At 46.1% G+C, this 21260-nt stretch overlaps 1 protein-coding gene across 6 annotated transcripts; it reads left to right on the forward strand.

Annotated features, from left to right (window-relative positions):
- Nucleotides 1-8673: 8673 nt before the first annotated feature.
- LOC106741423 (receptor-mediated endocytosis protein 6 homolog) lies at nucleotides 8674-19767 on the forward strand. 6 transcript variants are annotated; one of them, XM_014613447.1, is made up of 18 exons: nucleotides 8674-8845; nucleotides 9502-9645; nucleotides 10466-11816; nucleotides 12069-12253; nucleotides 12389-12548; nucleotides 12919-13092; nucleotides 13202-13363; nucleotides 13500-13758; nucleotides 14329-14417; nucleotides 14504-14791; nucleotides 14900-14931; nucleotides 15065-15536; nucleotides 15874-16100; nucleotides 16216-16472; nucleotides 16932-17143; nucleotides 17231-17616; nucleotides 17686-19285; nucleotides 19653-19767. In XM_014613447.1, the coding sequence occupies exons 2-17, from the start codon at nucleotides 9514-9516 to the stop codon at nucleotides 17815-17817; spliced, it is 4518 nt and encodes a 1505-aa protein (XP_014468933.1). In that variant the 5' UTR covers nucleotides 8674-8845; nucleotides 9502-9513; the 3' UTR covers nucleotides 17818-19285; nucleotides 19653-19767. The 6 variants fall into 6 exon arrangements, with proteins under 6 accessions (XP_014468933.1, XP_014468928.1, XP_014468932.1 ...); XM_014613442.1 differs by having other exon boundaries at nucleotides 14504-14931; XM_014613446.1 differs by having other exon boundaries at nucleotides 12931-13092; nucleotides 14504-14931.
- The last annotated feature ends 1493 nt before the right edge of the window (nucleotides 19768-21260 follow it).

Genomic DNA, 21260 nt, shown 5'->3' on the forward strand with positions numbered 1-21260 from the left:
GTGTGTGCTGCGTGTGTGTATGATGTGTGTACGTCGTCGTCGTCGTCGTCGTTCGGACTCTCTTTATGCGCGACGCGAGCGCAGCGTATACCCCGTCTACGGGGCCGTGTGTGAGTTGTACACCCGCGATCGCGCCTAGCGGGTAGCGTCATCGTCAATCGATGAAACCGTGTGATCTCTTTTTAACGTCGGCGATGGAGATTGGGATTTTCGGAGCCAAGATGATCGCGCCTGTTCCAAGAGTAGGGTCTTAGTCGAACTTTCTTCGTCGTCTTATTCTTCTCTCCTTTCTCTCTCTCTTTCTCTCTCTATCTTTTTTTTTTCTTCTTTTTTTTCTTCCCTTCCTTTCCGTCGTCTTCGCTGCAACCTCGCTCGTACGACCGCGTCGTACCACCGTGTCGAGAAGGGTGATCTCTCTGTATCTCTCTCTCTCTCTCTCTCCTTCGAGATAATACAACTTGCTATTTATAAGACGGTAATTTCGCGCGAGTGTTCGAATCTTTCTTGTTTTTTTCTGTTTTCCCTTCTTTTTTTTACTAGGAAACAGCGACAGGCGCTTTATGTTCCTTCTCTCGTCAACGATATATCTTGGCTTGGCGTTAGTTCAATTATTTTAAGCTGGATATGCAACAATTACGAGGCTGCGCGTCGAGAAGGGGGTCAACGTAAATTAAGGCAGAGATAGGCGGTTATTCCTTAACGTCGTTTCGTCGTAAGTAGTTAGTGGGCTCGGAATCAAACACGCGTTCGAGTCGCGGAGGAGCACGCGAAACGCGCGCGCGCGACAGCGACTTGACGCGAAAGGTGGGCTTTTCGGCCCGCGCACAGAAGGGAGGGGGGGNATGAGAAGAGAAACGAAAAGAGCCGAGTGCTCAGTCAGGCTGTGAATGTAAGGTCTGAGCCTCGGGCGCACGCTGACCTTTCTTCTGCTTCGCTTTCTCAATTCTTTCTTTCTTCATTCGGCTTCCGAAGTAAACTTCGTGAGACCAAATCTCTCTCCGATCCGCGGGGTGACGTAGTCGCCTCGTCGATCCTGCCGGAACGTAGAACACGGAACAGAGGGAAAGAAAACGTTACATACGACGAGACCTCGAGATAATGTAATATTAAGCCACGCTATTAGTAATTTATAGGTGATAATGTGATTAGAGTGATGCACAGTGTGCGAGAGGACACGACGTAGCGAAGTGTGTTTCTTCCTTTTTTTTTTCTTTTTTTTTCTTTCGTTGAGCGACTGTTTCGGAAGCACGAGTGTGATCGGAAGAGGGGGGGGTACCGAAGGTCACGAGCCACCGTCGTCGTTTCCGAGAGCCCTTCCGTAGTTATTCGAGAGTTCACCGTCGACGCGGCCATAGTTTGCACGAGAACGCGGAAACGAGTCGCCAAATTAGTCAGACCCGAGTTAGCGGTGTTGTAATAAGTGGAGTATAGACTTTTCTCTCTCTCTCTCTCTATCTCTCTCTTGTAAGATATATACATAATAATTTAATATCGAAGTGATAGTTTAGTTCTTAAAGACGTGTGTGATATATGTTTAAATGATTCCAACTTAAACGAAGGGAAAGAAACAAACAATAAGAAAGGAAATCGCGGATTTTAAGAACTCGATCGATCGACCCTGTCGTCGCATAGACGTCGGGATCCGCCGGGATGCTTGCGATCCGGCTGGAGTTTTCTCAGGGCGGAAAAGAAACGTTGCTCTCGCGAACCCGAGGTACCTCTCTCGTTCATTAATTGTTATTAACCCTACTCTTTGTACTCCTACTATTATAGATTATCTTCATCTCGATTTATTCAGATCGGTTGATCGTAAACGCATGTCAAAACGGGCTGACGGCGCAGCAAACAAGAATAGCGCGCGTGAGGAAGTCCCGGCTATTTAACTGTCGCGAGTCGCGCAAAAGAGGAGGAAGAAGAAGAAAAGAAAGAAAAAAAAGAAGTACAATGAGAAACGGGAAAAAGTTGACACACGTTGATCTTCAGTGGGTGCATGCATGTTGTACTGTAACTTCTCCATCGATCGACATGGAGCGTAATATCTAAGCGTAAATATTTTTTTAGACACATATCATCGACACTCTCATCGTTAATTTTTTAAATCAGACACACACACACACACACACACCCACACACACACACACACCATACGTCTCCATCGCGTCGCGAAATTTAGTTAGAACACACAGACAATGAAGAACCCGGTTGATCGCGCGTTTGACGACCAATTTTATACTCTGACGAATGCGAGCGCTGCTAAGAGACGCGTCGTGTCTCGCAAGCTTCGCGAGCGCGTCGCGATTATCGTGTATAAATATATTTTATTACAAACACGTTTCAACCAAATTAGGCTCGTTGATCGTTTAGACTGTAGATACGTGGATACGGGCGAAAGATGCTGGAACATGTAGTAGTTTTCCTGAATAGTCTGTTGGATCGCACCTAGAGATTAATTATTGCATACTTACACGGTTAAGTACAATCGGATGCGCGGTTTAGGAGAAATATCTGTTTCCTCTTTCTCCCCCCCCCCTCTCCCCCTCCCCACCCCCCTCTCTATCTCTCTCTCTTTCTTTTCTCTCTCCGCGATGCCTCCGCAACCGGCGGCGATCCGTCCTCGTTCGAGCGCGACGACGAAGTCCCGGCGGCCCGCTTCGTCCCGGACGGCCGTCGAATTCGACGTCGCGGCCCGAGTCGTTCGTGATCAGCCGGGGAGACGCGAGATCTCGACGACCGTTCCCGTATGTCACGTGTAGCACGGAGACGCGGATCGTCCGACTAGACCTGTCCGTCTATCGGCTATTCCGCCGCGAGGACACCGGGAGGACGTGACGCCCTCGGCGCGCGAACGCCAAAAGGAAGAAGAAAAAAAAGGATGAAGAAAAAACGATGCGCTTTCTGCTCTCTCTCTCTCTCTCTCTCTCTCTCTCTCTCTCTCTCTCTCTCTTTCTCTCTCTGCGTGTTTGCGCGAGCGATCTTTTTTCTACACCGAGAGTCGCGCTTGTGTCAACCGATGGATTTGCTCGTGTCAAGTAAGTTTGTATCGTCACAAATCGATGTGCTCAGTTTTAGTGATTGTCCCCCTCGATCCTCCCGAGACCCCGCTCCTTCGAGACCGCCCCTCCCCGCCCTCTATACCCGTCCTCCCCCTCGTCTTTTAAGTCTTGCTTAAGTGTGTGCGTTCGCTCGATACGAGAACTTGCTGTCATATGAGAAATGATGATAAAAACCGTACGTTGTTCTGTATAAATTTTGTACTATAGTTTGTATTAAACAAAATACATTGTTTATTGCTTGAGAGAGCAACGCGTTGCTTCCTTCGGTAGCGTCACTATCGATCGCGAAGCGCGGACATGACCGAATTATCCGTTCTAGTGTTTATCAACAATTTCTTTTCGTGCGTCTTCGCCCGTTGTTTTATTACGTTTCACACTTTGTCGTGTACACGATACCAGTGTGATATTGCGTGAATCAGCGTGCGACCGAGAGGAAATGTTCCGAAGTTGTGCGGAGAAAACAATGGTAATGGAGAAGCGATCACCGTGCATCGCGCGTGCCATGCAGAAATTCTCCTCTTCGGGACACGCTCTCCGTCACGAGCGTTTTCGCCGAGGTAACTGTTAAATTCAGTGATCATGTAATTTCTCCTTACGACGGACACGTGAAAATGTATCTTCGAATGGGAAAACGTTCACTTTTCACGAGTTCACGCTAGAGAACAAAGTATCGATCACGTAATTTTTTTCCTTGCGGCGGGAACGTGAAAATTTCCAATGTTTTTAAATTAGAGAATCTACACTTTTTATGAATTCACGCTAGAGAAGATTTATTATAACCCCCTGAGAATTGATCACAAATCTGCTCTAGCGAATTCATGAAAAGTGTAGATTTTCTAATTTGAAAACATTTCGAACTTTCATGTTTCCGTCCTAGGGAAAAATTACACGATCGACATCCGGAATATGCGAGCTCCTGGAGGCCGATCGTGAGTCTAGCGTGAACTCGTGAAAAGTGGAAATGTTCGAATTTGAAGGCACTTGGAAATGTTCACTTTTCACATTTCCGTCCTAGGGGAAAATTATTTGAACGTAATGGATGTTCACGAGTTTATGTTATCATAAAGATGGGTGTACACCGAGCGAATGAATGAACAGTGAAGGAACAACAAATGTATAATTTGAACGCGCGTTTTCGCGTCTAAATACGCCCGAACTTTTTATTGATGAACCACCTCACGAGTAAAAATCGGCTTGAAACTTCTATTCAGATTCATAATGACGTATGATCAGTCACGAAAAAAAAGTTACACCCTTTCCTTCGATGACTTTCGCATGTCGTATCCAACAGGAAAGTGTCTCTTGATTAATTCCAAAAAAAACAAATTGGACAGGGGATGCGTTCCGAAACTTATCCAAGAAGTGCACATTTTCCAAATTGTAAATGCGACAACTTGCAATTCGCCGTTCGTCCGCTCAATCAATGCACACCCAGCGAACGCTCTCACCTGTGCGAATTATTTCTGCTTTTCCGTCACGAGCTACGGTTTTCTTGTAAACAGAATAATGCGACACGTGTATTTGCATCAGCCCGTGGTACCCGACAAGTCGGGTCAGTCGAATTGGGCGTCTATCTCGAAAATCGTCGATCCGGCGCAGAAGGCGAGCTTCGGAAGATAAGCCATCTCGGGACCTTTCATTCGTCGGGCGTACTTCGATCTGTACGGGCCGACGTCCAGACTGTAGACGCCGCCTTTGACGAGCCTCACCATAGCCTTGGTCTGAAACAAAGTTCTCTCTCGTCGAACTTCTCATCGGCTGCGCTTCCAAACGGCATTGAGAGAAGTGTGTTCAGGCCAGATATCGGCCACATTCAGCAAAAACGTTTACTTGTTTAATCGTTGGAAGATTTTTTCTGCCCCGAGAGATCAGATTATTCCTGTAGATCTAAGAGAATAATCCAGTCTTAGCTCGGGAAACTTCCAATAGTTGCGAAGCAAGTGTGCACCGCTGAATGTGGCCGAGGAATTCTGCGCTGTCGGACTCACGGAGTGAGATCGCAGGTCGACGACCCGGAAGAGATCGGTGTCGCAGCCGCCGCACGCGACGACCGTGTTCGACACGTATTTCCCGGCGTACAGCAGAGAGGGGTAACTGTCGGGCTCCAAGCTGGTGATCAACCTGCCGCTACCGTAGTCCCACATCTGCAGCGGCTCGTTCCTTTGCCAGGCGCAGGTGAGGATCTGCCGAGAACTCGAGTTCGCGATCACCGTGCGCGACGCTGCAAGGAGGAGAGCGAGACGAACCTCTCTACCGTTTCTGCTGATATCCAGACCGTCCCCGCACATGTGGACACCCGATATGTACCGGCGGGAATGGGCCTGTCTGGTGTCCCAGAACTGAACGGTGTCGTCCCAGCCGCCGCTGATCAGCTCGTGCGCGGATCTCGGATGGAAGCAGGCGCTGAACACTCTGGACTTGTGGCCGTCCATCACGTCCGGAGAGTCGCTACGTTTCAAAATCAGCGTGCCATTTTACGTCAGAATGCTTTCTTCCTTTGTGGAAGGGAACTTTCTTATTACGATGTCAGGAGTTTTCCCACACACACGATGGCGACATTTCGCCCGGAGAGAGAAAGAGAAGCTCTCGCTTGCCGGACTCGCCAAGTGACAGCTTCTTCTTTTCTTCTTTCTTTTTCCTTCTTTTATTTTCATCAAAGTCACCGTCTCGCACACGGTACGAAATATTTTGTACTTGTGTTAAAATCGGTCCTTGTTAAAATTTTGGTGTGGAATTTTTAACACACCCGTATGTATGTTAACATATTGTCCCCGATGGAAATATTTTACTGGAAATTTGCTGAAATGCATTTGAAAATCTCGCAATTGATTCCACTTGCGTTATCATTTTATCAGTATATCGGTAAAAAATTACTTCAATCGATGTTTCAGCGATTTTTCTTTAAAAATTAACTTTCCTCACATTTCATATTACATTGCATTTCATGAGGGAAAGTATGACTCATTTCTGTATATATTCAATAATTGTTCACCAACTTTCATTTCACTTTTTACAGATTTCATCATATTTTCGGCATAAAATTTCCATCAGGATTGTTCATGTTGTCGCAACATTTTGCGTTAAATGGGTCGATATTCCACATGCCTGAGTGTTAAAATAACACATTTTATATTTCAGCGTCAATTAACATATTTAATTTTGCGTCCGTTTTCCACGCAATGTTCACAAAACTTCGCGACGTATTCACCTCCTGTCAAATTAACCGCAAAAATTTGCCCGTGGACCGGTGGTTTGGGACAAGTGGAACGCGGTGGTTGAATCTGAGACGCGAGATTTTCTGCGGTCATACCTCCCGCGAAACACCCTCTCTCGGGTCTTCGTTTCCTCGTCGTACAGGCACAGGCTCGCGTCGTCCCCGACGGTGACGAATTTCGGGAGGACGGGGTGATACGCCAGGCCGAGGGTTTGCCGTCCCTCTCGTATCGTGTAGAGGCACTGCGCGGTCGGGTAATGCCAGCACTTGACGCAACCGTTGGCATCTGCGCGAACGGGGATCTGCGGGTCTGAACGGGGTTCGGGCGTGACGGACGAAGGACGAAGGACGTACTAACAAGTCGCTGTTACGGTGTGCGTGACCGGGTGCGAGCCGTGCGCCGGTCGACGCTTGACGGCGGTGGTCGGCGCCGGGTTCTGCGTCATCTCCGTGTCGCACAGGGTCCACGTGTCCTCGCCGGTCGCGAGCCTGTAGAACTTGAGGTGTCCGTTCATCAGCCCCGCGACCAGAAAGTCGCGGCTCTCGGTGTAGCAGATGCAGAGCACCTCGCACTCGGCTTCCCTGCAAACTGTTCACCTTGCGATTCACCCCGCGAAAACTCCGCGAGAAGACGGTTGGTACTTTGGTGAACTTTTTCCAAGTTAATCGCTCGGGAGGGAATCACAGACACCGCGATTTCTTCCCGATGTTTGAATTTTTCCGCTGACCATTCCGAGCAGGTGACGTCAAATGACGTTCTGATAACGTCTTAATGACGTCTACATGTTAGTGAGATTGTTTAGTCTATCATAGGATTTTCTTTATATCTGTTGTAGTTTTTTTTATCGACGAAAAGAGGAGAAATTTGCAAGAAATCGAACTTTTGGCTTCGAATGTGACTGAAGAATCATTCCTCAAAAGGATGTCTTCGTAAAGTTAATAATATCCTAAGTAACAAGATGACGTCTTAATGACGTCAATAAGACTACAATTAACGATGACGAGCTTCACAAAAGTAATATTTCGAAGAATCATCCTTCGAAAGGACATCATAAAGTCAATGATGTAGTCAACAGAAAAATTCAAAAATTAGTTACGCCCCTTAAACGCCGGGGGTGTGCGATCAGAATGATCGATTACTTATTGGATATCGCATACATTTGATTCATGATGTTGACATTGCCGACCAACTTGTAACGTTGCTCCGTTTCCGAGCGAACGGTCTGTATCGACTTCAAGGAAACGGAGTGATTGTCGTACTCTGCGATGGAGGACGTCACCGAATGTGTAGGTGTCACATCGAAATTGGTTACTGCGTCGCCATTGCGCTTGGGAGGATCGAGAACCGTATCGGGAAAGTCCTTATTCTCGTCCTCGTCCATGAAGCGAGCTTCGCGTACGGACTTGTGCGGGTTGAATTTTACGACGGACCGCAGACACGGTGCTTTTTGTAATTTTGAGGTGTCACGATCATCGGAACACACGTGAGGGAGATCATTTCGCCGAGAATAAGGGAATCGCGATAGATATCGATTCGTCGTCGCAAATTTAAATCGACGATCGCGCTCGATCTTAATAAATACGCTGCGCGCTGAATTTTAAATATCATTTCTCGCGAACTTCAACGGGCTGTAACTTCGGTGAAGCTAACGATAACGAGATGGAAGCATCTTGCAACTTGAAGTTTCTAGTTATTAGATATATTGCGGATACAAAGTTTACTCTTTGTTTTACTCTTCTGCACGAAGAAAGTAAAAGAAGGAAAAAGAGCGGCTGACCGTCGTCGAGTCGTATCGCGTCTTCGATTCTCTGTTAAAAACAGCAGCGACTCGTAGCGGAGACTTTGGAAACTAAAAACCCCGTAAAAAGTCTTAATCGTGACGAGTCGCCGAGACAATTCGTTTCTTAGCCGAGATGCGAGACATTTAGTGGAGATACCCAATTTACCGACTACTACTTTTTCAACTGTAGTTACACAATCTCCGAGGCGCCACCAATTCGTGCCAAATCGAGATCGAGTAGTGCAACTCAACGACGGGTCAGCCAGGCCTCACTTTTCCAGTAATACGACGCGAAGATGAGTCAGAGAGCTTTTATATTTTCACCAGAGTTCAGCGACAAATCGGGGGACCTGTTGTTTTTAGTATTTAGCGCGACTTTTACGTTCACCTGTAACGATGCTCAATAGTTTATCCAACGAACTATTTGGCCAGCATTCAGAGCGCCCAAACACTGTCCGCTCGCGCTTTTCGCGCTCCGTTGTTAGCTTATAATTTTTCCTCTGCGAATGCACGCACAATTTCTCACTTCCGTCTCGCTCGATCACAGACTTAACAACGGACGCTGGTTATTTCCCAGTGTGAACCGTCGCCCGTATAGAAATCCGCCCGCCGTGGAGGCAGATTTCCCCGAGAGAGGGAGAGAGAGAAAGCGGCGCAGCTCGAAGCGGCGCAACACCTGCGGCCATTTGTCGAAAAAAAATCTAACCTGCACGGAAAATGACCGTGTGTCATCGGGGGTGTTATTCTGGTCTACGAGCGATAACAACAAACCAGACGAGCATTGCGATCCGTGAGGCGTAAGTGTTGGGGCATCGTCGGCCGAGCTGCCGTCCGTCGTTTCGTCGCGAGTGGCGTAGATACGCGTGACAAAGGAACGACGAGAGCGAGAGGTAGAGAGAGAGAGATAGAGATACGCGCCGATAGTCTTCGGATTTTCGCACGGGCAGCAGATTTTCGGGCGCAACAACAGCGCGCGCGAGCAACTGCGCGCCGATATCGGAGTCACGCGCGCGCGCTTATCCTCGCGCTGCACTCGCGAGATGCGTCGCGGCGATTTTCATTTGCTGGGCTAACGACGGTTGCGTTTCACCTTGAGGAGAAATCCATTCCCATGATATCATCGCGAGACCGTGCGTTCGCCGATGTTGCATTATGCAATATTCGAGATCGGCCGTCGCGTCGAAATTGAAATCTCCGTATCGGCCCGTTGGGTGAGGCGACGCGAGCGGTTAATCGGCAAGTCGGGGAAATGAAACATATGCTCGGGACTCTCGCCGAGATCCCTCGTGAGATACAGCGCGTGTAGCGCGCCTCGTTGTTATTAATGTTCAGGATAACGCGTCAACAAGGATAGAACGCAAGTAACTACGCATATAGACACTTGCTCGTGGCTCGTGGTGGAAGTCTGAGGTGCGGTGCGTTCTGTATGTCGATCTTCTTTCTTATGTTGAAGGTGCATTCAGTAATGTCATCGATCAACAGTATCGACTCCCACGGGACGTTGCAGTGGGACATGATGGAGCTGGCGCGGCACCTGCGGCAGGAGAGGCTGTTCGTCAACTCCGAACAGCAGAACCTGCAGACTCTCAATGAAAGGGTGAGCGACTTGTGGACATTTCGCGATATAATGTAGGATGTATCGTGCAATAATCTTACTTTATGCACGTGCTTGCCAAAGAGAGACCATTTCAAATCTGCTGGAAGAATATTGGAGTTTAAACTTGTGCGATGTTGTTGAAACTACACGCCCAATAGCATTTTCAGGATAACAGCTCCGGCTTCTGAAGCAAGTCGAAGTTTTTCTCGGGCGATGCTTGTAGCCTTTAAGTGGCGCCACTTCCAAGTCAACTTTTCACAGCTGACAAAGTTTCAACTCTGAGATCGTGTTTAGAGGAAAAGAGATCCTTTCTTGTATTTTCGGGTGACTGAAAGTCCGACGTTTCTTTCGGAAACACTTTTAAAAGAGAAGCGTTTATGCTTTCTTCGCTTTCTAACACTTTCCCGGAAACTGGGCCGCGATTTTCCCTCGCCAAGTCCCATCTAAGTGATTTGAAACGGTCCGAGCGTTTTCCATATTATCCATGAGTTTTAACCCTCTAACAGCAAGGTAAGGTCAGATCGACCCTGTAACTTTGTTTATCTCACAGCATGCGTGTTCTGTTTCTCTTCTCAAGGAATATTTCGTATTATTGTTTACTTTATTTACTTCATTCTGCGTAAAAACGGAGCACGCGAGAAATGAGCAAAACAGAGCCTGGTGTCGGAGCCGACCTCATTTTCCCGGATGGGAAACAATCCCGGTTGGAAGATCCACCTTGCCATTAGAGGAGCTAATTGCACTGCCTCGCGAGATCAATTCGTTCACACGATTTTATTAATCCGACAGCGGTGTTACTGAAAAGCGGAATAATTTCTAGGTGTTGTGCGTGTCGTCGCAGTTGGCGCAGCAAGCGTGGGTGACTGCCCAGCAGAGAGTGAATCTGAATCGTTTGATAGTAGCCCGACCAGATTGCACTCCCGCGTCGTGTTGCCTGCGGGCGAACGCATTGGAGAACTCACACTTCATCGACGCGTCGAAGTACCTGCGTTACCAGGCGTGCTTGTCCTACGGGGAATTTCTGGGGGCGTTGCGCAAGTCGCCGAAGCTCCTGGCTTCGTGCTTGGTGGAGGGCGACAAGGTCGTGCCGGATTCGATGCAGGCGATCGTGCAATGCCTAGCCGCCGGGTTGTACGGCAGCTGCCTGTTGCCGGAGGACAAGAGCTTGGTCCTCCAGTTGCTGAGGCATCTTATGCTGCTGCAGATCATCCCGTCCGACAACCCACGAAGGCTGCTGCGACACGGCACGTGCGCGTTCTCGCGATTCTACTCGATCTTCCATGAGAGCCTGTTCTCCGCGAAGTTCTTCTTGACGGCCGCCCTGCACAGCCCGATCGTGCAGTTGCTCATGGAGGACGAGATGTTCTTGGACATCGACCCGGACAAGGCGCCCATCCGGTTCCCGCCCACCGAGAGGCTGAAGAAATTCGGGAAGGAGGGCACGCCCGAGTACCAGGCGAAGCTCCAGCGTTACCGGCTGTGGACGGTGAATTCTCTGTATCGCATCACCCAGCGATTCATCGTCAACATCCGCGAGACGATGCACTGCTTCCCCACGAGCGTGTGCTGGCTCGTGAGACAAATGGCCGGGCTGCTCGGCAAGAACGGCAACGTCGACCCGAAGGAGGTGCACGCCATGTGCACCGACCTCGTGTTCACGTACTTCATCTGCCCGGCGATAGTGAATCCCGAGCCTTACGGCATCACCGACGCGCCGATCAGCTACGTCGCCCGATTCAACCTCATGCAGGTCGGACAGATTCTGCAGATGCTCTCGCTGCAGAAGTACCAGAGCATCGACAGCAAGGTGATCGATCTTTACAAGAAATTCGAGAAGGACTCGGTGTCTTCCATAATAGACTCGATGCTGGACGGCGCGACCGAGGAGCTGGACGAGGAGCCGACGATGATGATCGACAATAATAAGCTTCAAGGCCTGTCGCGATCCGCGGCTCTCTTCACGGAAAGCGAGCTGAATTCCCTGATCACGTTTCTCAGCACGATCGTCGGCTACAACAACGGCGAGGCGATGCCGCACACGAACACCTTCGACAGGAAGCAACTGGCGGAGATGCTGTCTCAGTTGCCCTCTGGCTTACTGCATAACAATAAGCTCGGCAACAACGAGAGCTTGGAAACGCCCAACAAGCGAGGTGTCACTGTGGGAAAAGGTATATTTATTTATTTATTTATTTATCTATCTCGTCCATTCGCGGGAAAACTTCCCTTTGTTATACGTAATTTGGAATACGCAAAGGCTTCTTTATGTTTACTTATGAATCGATCGATTTCACCTGTCGTTCTACGTACAAAAGTGTACACATGCATTTTAATATCGTACTATTATTGCAGCATCTCTTTCATATATTATTCCAGTATCTCACTGATTTTAAACTGATGCTGAAATGTCTTCTTACAAATAGGAAAGGGACGTGGTATAAAGATGTCCGCGTCGTTTTCCCCGAATGTAACCAACGAAAGCGGAGAGGAGGTCAACAACACCCCCGCTCCCGAAGAGGAGAATTTGGAAAAGAATACTCAGGATGTGCTAGTCATCCCTTTCGGTCCGATCATCGGCGAATCTGTGGGGTTACTCAGTGAACAGAAGGTATGTGTGCGAGCGCAAGTGTTAGAAGGTCACATATTGCTTTTCTACACACAATATCGTGTATTTAATAATGTTATACGCTGCATACACACAGTTGATAAAACTGTCGCTAATATTATGATTTTTTACCTTCAGGTCTTGTGCATGGAGCTTCAAAGTGGTACGAAGAACGGGCCTGTCACTCTGAATCTCCCCGATGACGCATCTGCCGAACACACCAGGCAAGAGAGCGGCAACGTCGAACGTATCGAAACGCAGGAAAAGAGAACACGATTTTCACTGTCACATGACGAAGGTATATCAATTACTGATATTAGGTCACGCCGATTGCATCACGGTAGTGGCATTCTTTTTCAGAGAATAGCTCCCGATTGACTAATATCTATTCGCGCGTTTTGTTAAATTCATCTTTGACAACGCGCTGTATTTTTTCCATAAATAATTTATTTTATCTTCGTTATGTTAAGGTTATACAATTATTTATTTATTATATTTATATATAACTATTTTTTATTGTTTATTATTATAACTATATATCTTTTACTATATCTTATATATATATATATTAGATTAATTAGATTATATGTTATATACTAGAGATTGGCATGAAACGTAACTCCGCTATTGTTTGGCTTTTATAACACATCTACATTAAAAATAATTAGTGTTGTTCGAAGGGTCGATTGGCAATACGTCTGACAATCTGGAAGCCGTGTCGGAAGCTGCTTCTAATCACAGTGTTGCCTCGTCTCTCGAGTTGGAGACGGAAGATCAGAATGATAATCTTTCAGACATGGTGTCTGCTAACGTATCAGGAAGAGGAACCCCCAATATATCAGGTACATTAATCTCTTTGTACACCGAGCGGATTTTTATATTCTTAATATTAACCACGAGTTTCTCGCAATTTGTAAATCACATAATAATCCTGCATTACTATCTCTCCAGGTCGAGATACACCGTCGTCCCAGATTACTGAAGGAGACGACGGACGTGCCGCGGGCGAAGTGAGGCAGTTGGATTTGCCGCCGCCTAACATCCCGACTAAACAGAGCCGATCTGAAATCGACGACAAATTTTGTAAATTTGAGATTAAGAAGCTTATCGAAGGTAAGCACATATTGTACGAAAATACATGTGCAGGTAAACGTAAAGTGAGACAAATTTCCTCCATTGAGATTATTATTCATGTATATATTTACACACTTATACGTGTTGTGTAAACAACGTATCGTGCTTTTTATAGGAGACGAAACTGTTTCTATGGTATCTGACACCTGGTCCACGGACGTGTTGGCCTCGGATAGCGAGATAGTCGAGCAACAAGATCGGATGCCGCTTCCCGTTCCTCCCGAACAAGTCCCGCCCGTTCTGCCGGCCGAGCCTACGCCAACCATGTTGGATATCAGCGAGACCGCGTCTGAAGCTTGGAGTACAGACGTGTTGGCCAGCGATTCCGAGAGATTGACCGAGGTAGACACGGATGACACCGCTAGTGTCGCCAGGTATCCTATCGCACTTATTATTACATTAAGACTGCTGTTCTCGCAACAATTTCGATTAATGACGTTAGAAGCGAGGAATTGGGAGCCTTAAGGAGGTTGTCAGGCGAGTTTGCTAAGAATTCAATGAAACTTGTATACTGAAATATTATCTAATTGTTCCTGCAATGAGAAAGAAGGCCGACCATTCGAGATTTATGATATTTGCCGAAGTTGAAATTTTTTATATGTGTTTCTTGAGATCAACGTGCTCCTTTTCATTTCTAATATTAATATCTTCTAAACTAAAAATAAGACCTCGGTGAAAAATTGCTGTGATATGAAATACGATATTTTCGTATTTGTAACATTGCGTGTACATGTCTACCTCAGCTTCATTTCAAATTAACACTCCATGCATAGGTAATGAAATTAATGCATAAGAACGCAATTTTGCTTGACAGACATTCAATTAAATATTTATGAATGGCCCCCTTGATGCGCTACTGAAAATACGAGCCTTACAATCCTTAAGTCATTCATCCGATTACCAAAACTCCCAACTCTCATCCACTCCCGGCGTTCTCGACACAGGTCTGACGATACAGCTCGATCGGAGATCGAGATCGAGAGTCGTGCCGATTCCGAGGGAAACGAAGAGACGCTTCAGTCTGCAACGCCGTGTGAGTAAAAACGCGTCGTCACTCGGTTGTACCCGGTGGAGCTCGGTTATCTCTCAGTACGCGTTCACGCACTGTGAATCGCTCAGTGATTCCAGGTCCAGATGGCCCGGGTGTCAGTTTTCCCTCAGTATCGGGTATCCGGGAGGAATCCGGCACACGCGCCGCAGCGGCGGCTGTCGCTCCATCCCCGACGGCGTCCCCGTTACCGTCGTCGTCGAACGTGACGGGTCGCGGCGGCACCAAGTCCGATTACCGGCGCAGCACGATGGAGTACGTCGACAAGAACGCGAACAACATCAATAACGTGGATTACGGTAAATCGTTGCGAGAAGACAGGCTGGTCCATTTGATAGATAAGCTTCAGATCGACCACGGTAAGCATCAAGTCGAGCGTCCGGGAACAGCGCACAATCACATCGTTGCGGCCGCAGTTGCGCCGGCGTTACTCTTAGCTAATCATATTTCTGCGCCTGTTTTGCCAGAGAAACCCCAGAACGGTGACGCGAAAGCGGAGGTTTGTATCTCTTCACACGTGATCTTCCTCTCTCTCTCTCCCCCCTATCGATCTCCGTCATTCTCCCTTTTCTCTTTCTCTCGCGGTGTGAGTAAGTCCAGGGTCTTAATATGGCACGCATACTGACAATTAGGAGCTGGACGGCTGCATGGCGTCCGTCGGGGACGCCGTGGGCCGATTGAGCACGGCCAGCTTGACGTCCAGCAGCAGTTCCGGCTCGGAGCCGCGCATGAAGGGCAACGCGTCAGCGTCGGACCTGCCGTTACCGGCGCCGACGGTCAACGGCAGTCGCGACACCACAGACGGCTCGAGTCCCAGCTTCGCCAAGCCGAGCGCCTCCACCGGGGCCATCCCGAAGAGCATAAGCTTCGACATGACGGCGGAGCGCGGCGACAAGGAGCTGTTGGACGACGATCAGAAGAACAAGCGCGGCTTCTTCGGCAAGCTGAAACTCTCGCTGAGGAACCGCAGGGGCAAGGCCATCCGCGGCACCGACGACAGATGCTACGACCGTGAAGCTGGCGGCGACGGCGTCGACATATGCCGGCACAGGTTACGCAGGATCATGTCGGAGGATGTCGCTGCGGCCAGCAACGTCACGGGAGGTGAGACATAACAGGGTGAAATCGGGCATCTGAAAGATTTCACTTGTTTCTGGTGATACGTGAAGAATGTCCGGGAATAAAGTTTCGTTCGAAGGGGCGATTATGACGACAAAAAGCGTTTCTTCAAGGCCCCCCCCCCCTTTTTTTTAAGATTTCAAGGTCGACGTAATTTTTTTTTTTTTTTTGTAGAACTACGTGTCTTCATTTTCGCGATTTTATAGCCAACAGCGAGAGGAGTTCAGCGATTGATGTTAATAATATGATCTTTAAGTGATCTTGAAGATGGAAAATGATACATATTATCGATCTGAAACAAATCTTCTCATTGACTTCTCAGACACCAGCGACGACATACTGGCGAAGTACAGGAGGAAACCAAGCGCGACCAGTGACACAGCCTCGGTCGAGAGCAACCAATCTCGCACGAAAGAGGTGGAGGACGAAAGGCTCTTCATCGATCCGAATAACGTGGAGATGTCTTACGCTTTTGCGGATGCCAAGAGGAAACTACGTATGGTGCTCAGCACCGCAGATCTTCAGCACATTCCGTGGAATACTTCTGAGGTATTGCCTCTTAATCTCCATATTATGTGGCATGTATATGCGACATCTGACTCTTGAAAACAATCATTCGGATTCTTTTTATATGACGAATATTTATTTTTCCGTGCCACACCAGAGACACTGCTGGCTCCAGAAGGAGAACGAGCTGGTCGCGTTTCTGCAACTGCAACTTGCCGAGGCTATAAATCTGCAGGATCGGGCGTTAATTGCCCATCTTCACGAGACCTTGCGTTGCGTGCGACTATTCAACGACGACGGGTGTAGGAAGCTCTTCAAATCTCTGCGCGAGGACTATCAGAAGCGATCCCCTTATATCGCGTATTTAATTCGATGTCGCCAAGGATTGCTGTCGACACTAGCTCACTTAGATAGGTAAGATATCGTCCCGAGTTTGGCAAGATTAGCGAGAACGAACAGTCGGATCCCATTCTCTTTGTAATCAAATCTCCTTCAAGTTTTAGTTGAAAAATATATATAAGGAGAAAGTACAATTCTAAAATATCTGATAGAACAAACTTCTCGGAATAAAAGAAGTTTTATTGGATTTCAGCCGGAAGGAAGTTTCTTAAGTTTCTTTAAATAAGCCACATTTAAATTTCAACAACTTAATAGCAGGATGTGTTTAGCTGCCGATAAAATCGTTGATTTCTCATCTTAAAATTCGAGATAACTTGAAGATCCGACGGTGACGGAGGAATTTGGCCGGCGGCGTTGTTTCCGCGACCGAAAATAAGAAACATCCACGCTGGCTCGAGTTATTTGACAACGGTTCTTCTCGTCAGCTTGGTGCAATCGATACGGTTGTCTAATTACGATATTATTACCTTCCAGGTTATGCGTGCGAGTCAAGTGCGACCGGGACGCTGTCAATAATCATCTGGTGTCCGTCTGCGTGAGGGTATTCCTGGAGAAGAGGGAGGCTTTCGTTCTGCGTTTCTGCGACGAATTCAAGAAGCTCACACTGGCCGACGAGAAGCAAGACCTGGTGGATAACTTCCTGGGCAAGGTCCACGCCGAGATGGACAACGATCCGATCTGGCAGTGTACGTGAACCGGCCCCGTCTCTCGGTCGTTGCTTTTACTCACCGACGGAATTAGGAGGTGCCTGAACCTGTCCCTCTGCATTTCAGCGGCGAGTACCGGCCAATTGGATCTGGCGAGAGCCGTGGTGGAGAGGACCGTGATGGCGCGGGTGTACCACAATGCGCTGTATCCGAACGGCGACGGGGATGTATATAGGGACCAGCTTCTCCACGATCACATCAAAAAGTTGGCGAAGGTGGTGACTCCAAATCACAAGGACCTACGCATTCCGAAGGTCTATCATTACGAGTGCCCCTGGCCATGGGCGCAGGCTGAATTGGCTGTGATATCGGCGTATAAGACTCCTAGGGATAAGCTGCAGTGTGTATTCCGTTGCGCGACTACCATCATGAATCTCCTTTCTATGGCGTCGGAAAGGGGAATACCCGCCGCCGATGACCTGATCCCGGTGCTAGTCTACGTCATAATCAAGGTGAGTGCAGTTGGCAGAGAGAGAGAGAGAGAGAGTTCGCGCGCGTGACTCGCCGTCGTTTCTTTTCAGACTAATCCACCGTCGTTGCTATCGACTGTCCAATACGTAGACAGCTTTTACGGGAACCGCTTGGAGGGCGAGGAACAATACTGGTGGACGCAGTTCTGCTCGGCGATTGAGTTCATTAAGACGATGGATTAACAGTTTCTCAGGAGTATTACGATAAATGCGATTAGACCCAGCACTGGTGATAATGTAGAAATGTTGTATCATAATCATAATTTGGCGATTAAAGGGGCGAGAAAGGCGAGAGAAGGGGAGGGGGAAGGACACAGACCAATATCTCGTGTAAAGCTAGCTGAATAGTGACTTCATGCTTCCGGTATCTTGATTATAACTAATCTTAAATAGCAGTCTAACGATTACTTCTTTCGCACGTATTACGTAACATTAGCAAAGACTGAATATCAGATTGTACGTAAGGTATGGCTTTATCTTTATTTGTAACTCTATTGTACAATTTCACAGAACATCGAAAGAAACGTTTAGAGATATTATTATTCTATAATTTATGTGTGTAAACAATACAGAAACTTGTAGAATTGATAACCATTTAGCAGGATAAACCGTGTTGGACTACTCTTTCTACATTACGCATCCCTCAAACACCGAGAATTAAACGAGGTTCGCGAAAAGAAAGAGAAAGAAAGAAAGAGATATCGTATTTGTAGCAATCCCGCGCAGTCTTGCTCAGGATATATACGTCAGGTATGTTGATAATCAAAGAGGCCTATCCGAGTTGATTTTGATAGGTACGGCAATAGGCCTTCTAGCTTTTCTAATGAGGAGACGTCTGGAAGAGTTCCTCACCGATCTTGACAGGCTTTACATATGTGTACAGTAGCTAGAAGTAAGAGTAATTTCTTTTCATGCGTACTTTCTCGAATATGTAGGGGTCCGAATAATCCCTCCAATTAATATATAATAATAATAGTCAATTATATATAGTTGATTAAAAGCGAATATCTTGGAAATCATGACGCAGTTTACGAGAGAGCACTTACGCAAAGACACGTTAATAAATACGTGTCTCTTATTTTTAATTGTTGCACGACATACGCAAAGTAAAATGAAATTTGCAGACGTTTTCTTATCCGTCGCGATTATAAATTTTATCATTTGTTGTCGACAGGATCTATATCATTAGTTTTATCATTATTATCCAACCTCCACCATCTATCATCGTCACTATCATCGTCATAAACATCGACACTATTATCATTCTTACTGTCATTGTAATATATAACACTATACTCAATAAACACTTTTCTATTATTCAAATACATGATATATGTACATAGCTGGAGAGAAAAACTCCTCAGTCAGAGGACTCGTGGTCGAGCAGTTCGGCCTTCGATCCTGTCCAACATCATCATTCTAATTCCTTCTTTAATTTACGTATTTTTGTCTCACCAATTACATTAACGAGCATGTACGCTTCTGACAATAACAGGTGTATGTTATAGAACTCATTTTTATAAATGAGATTATTCACAAACGCGTCGAATAAAAGTAATGGTCAAATACTTAACGATTCAGGCGGACTGAAGTTAAAACATGGTAAATCGGCACGTCAAGAAATGTCTCTCAGCGTTCACAGTGCAGCAAGGTAGGTGCACCTTCGTTAATGAGTAATTTTTTTCCAGTTTTGTTGATTGCGAATATGTAAAAGGATGCGAGGATTTTTTTTAATTTTAGAAGACATTAATGCACACGATTGAGTAATAATTTTAATTTTGGATCTTGTAATGTTGCCCCAAAAATTTTGTTGATATTGGAGTTCTTATAAGGCGGCAGGACGAAAAAATCCGGACTAAAATTAATATTTTATTGTATCGTTTTCTCCTGCAAGTATAATTTGTCGTGTCTTTTTAACTTTGCAAAGTGATGGCAAAGAATTATATAATATTCAAGATAAAAAAAGAATATATTAATGTAATATCGATCTTAACTAATATATATATGTACATTTTCAGGGATGAGATCTCGTCCACAATTATACATCGATAGACAAATATGGACACAGCAGAGTGGAAGAAAATTATTTTATATGTATAAGATTATTATGTATAAAATATATATTTTACACTATGTAGGATTGTATTTTAAAACGTATTAAGAATAAAAATTATTTAGATTCCAATTACGTTCTATTTTATTATTTATTACTTTCCCTCTCATATCCTTCATTCCTGATATTGATTCCATAAAGATTTTAATTTTCTTGTCGGGTATACGTAACAGCTCTTCGCTCATTATATTCTCCTGATACCAAAATGTGAAAAATTGGCAAGAATGACAAATCAGCTCAAATTTTCAAATTCCCGCCGGAATTTCGTGATACCTCCTCGCTCATTCTATTCTCCTGATAATGAAACGTGAAAATCGAGACTGAGAAATTTGTTTAAATTTTCAAATTCCCGCCGAAAATTCGTGATATCTCCTCGTTTATTATATTCTCCTGATACCAAAACGTGAAAAATTGGCGAGAATGATAAATTAACTTAAATTTTCAAACTCCCGCCGGAAATTCGTGATACCTCCTCGCTCATTCTATTCTCCTGATACCAAAACGAGAAAATTGATATATTGAGAAAGAGAAATTCGTGAAAGTTTTCGCGTAATTCCTGGTTTGCATTTTAGTATTAGCAGAACATAACGCGCGTAAAAATGTAATATGAACTTCCAGCGGGAAATTTGGAAACTTTCGTAGATACTGATGTTACGCAATAACGAAAAATCCGATGAGACATCTCACAAGAATTGCGGGATTCATGAGGAAATGGATCGTGACACGATTTGAACGAGTATAATATCAACACTTTAATGTAGCAATTTAACTGATACACAAGTGATTCGTTCTTATTTATAGTAAACAACTAGTAATAATTATCACTTACAGTAAATATGTATAAGGCGCAAAGCAAATAAAAATGTTTTCTTTCTTCTTATAACACCTCACGATCACCATGTACACAACATTAATATCTTACCGGTGTTCCGCTGTCGGTACGAGAACGCAAGGGAACGGAGAGTGCGCTTTGATTTTCGTATTATTCGTTTTGTACGACGTTAGCATGTATTATCACACATACGTTACACCGCGTCGCGTGTTTTCGAAGAAACGAAGAGAAACGAACCGACGATAAAACAACTGTGTGTCCCGAATCGGTGAAATTAATCGATGTAACGAACGATCCGCGGATTGACACTGCTACAGTACAAAACTCAGTCGCGCAACTTTCGCATCGGCCGCGCCGACGATCGCGTTTTCTCTAAGGTTTCTTCGAATCCCCGAGACTTTTACTCGACGCGGAATTTTATCGCCGATTTGTATCGGCACTTGTGTGTCACCTCGACAACTTGTCCCAACAAACGAGGGAGATGTGAACATCGGGGGAACGATATACTGGTGTAAGTGTTGGAAGGAGCAGCTTTCAGGACGCGGTTATGCGAAAGTTTGACAAATCGTCACCATCGAGGTGAGATAAATACAATACGACAGAACACGTACTTATAGCTTGTACACTTAGTACTTAGCACCGACAGTAACACATGCGAAAGTAACGGTAAGTTACACTGTT

This window comes from Dinoponera quadriceps, unplaced genomic scaffold, assembly GCF_001313825.1.
Source record: "Dinoponera quadriceps isolate SergipeBrazil2010 unplaced genomic scaffold, ASM131382v1 scaffold405, whole genome shotgun sequence".
In the NCBI taxonomy this organism is placed as follows: Eukaryota; Metazoa; Arthropoda; class Insecta; order Hymenoptera; family Formicidae; genus Dinoponera; species Dinoponera quadriceps.

What these genes read in the sequence shown, in the direction of transcription:
- LOC106741423 (XM_014613442.1), top strand. Translation starts at nt 9,514, where the DNA reads ATGTCATCGATCAACAGTATCGACTCCCACGGGACGTTGCAGTGGGAC. An exon ending in AGGTGTCACTGTGGGAAAAG is followed by an intron (nt 11,817 to 12,068) that starts GTATATTTATTT and finishes TCTTACAAATAG; the next exon opens with GAAAGGGACGTGGTATAAAG. An exon ending in GATTAAGAAGCTTATCGAAG is followed by an intron (nt 13,364 to 13,499) that starts GTAAGCACATAT and finishes TGCTTTTTATAG; the next exon opens with GAGACGAAACTGTTTCTATG.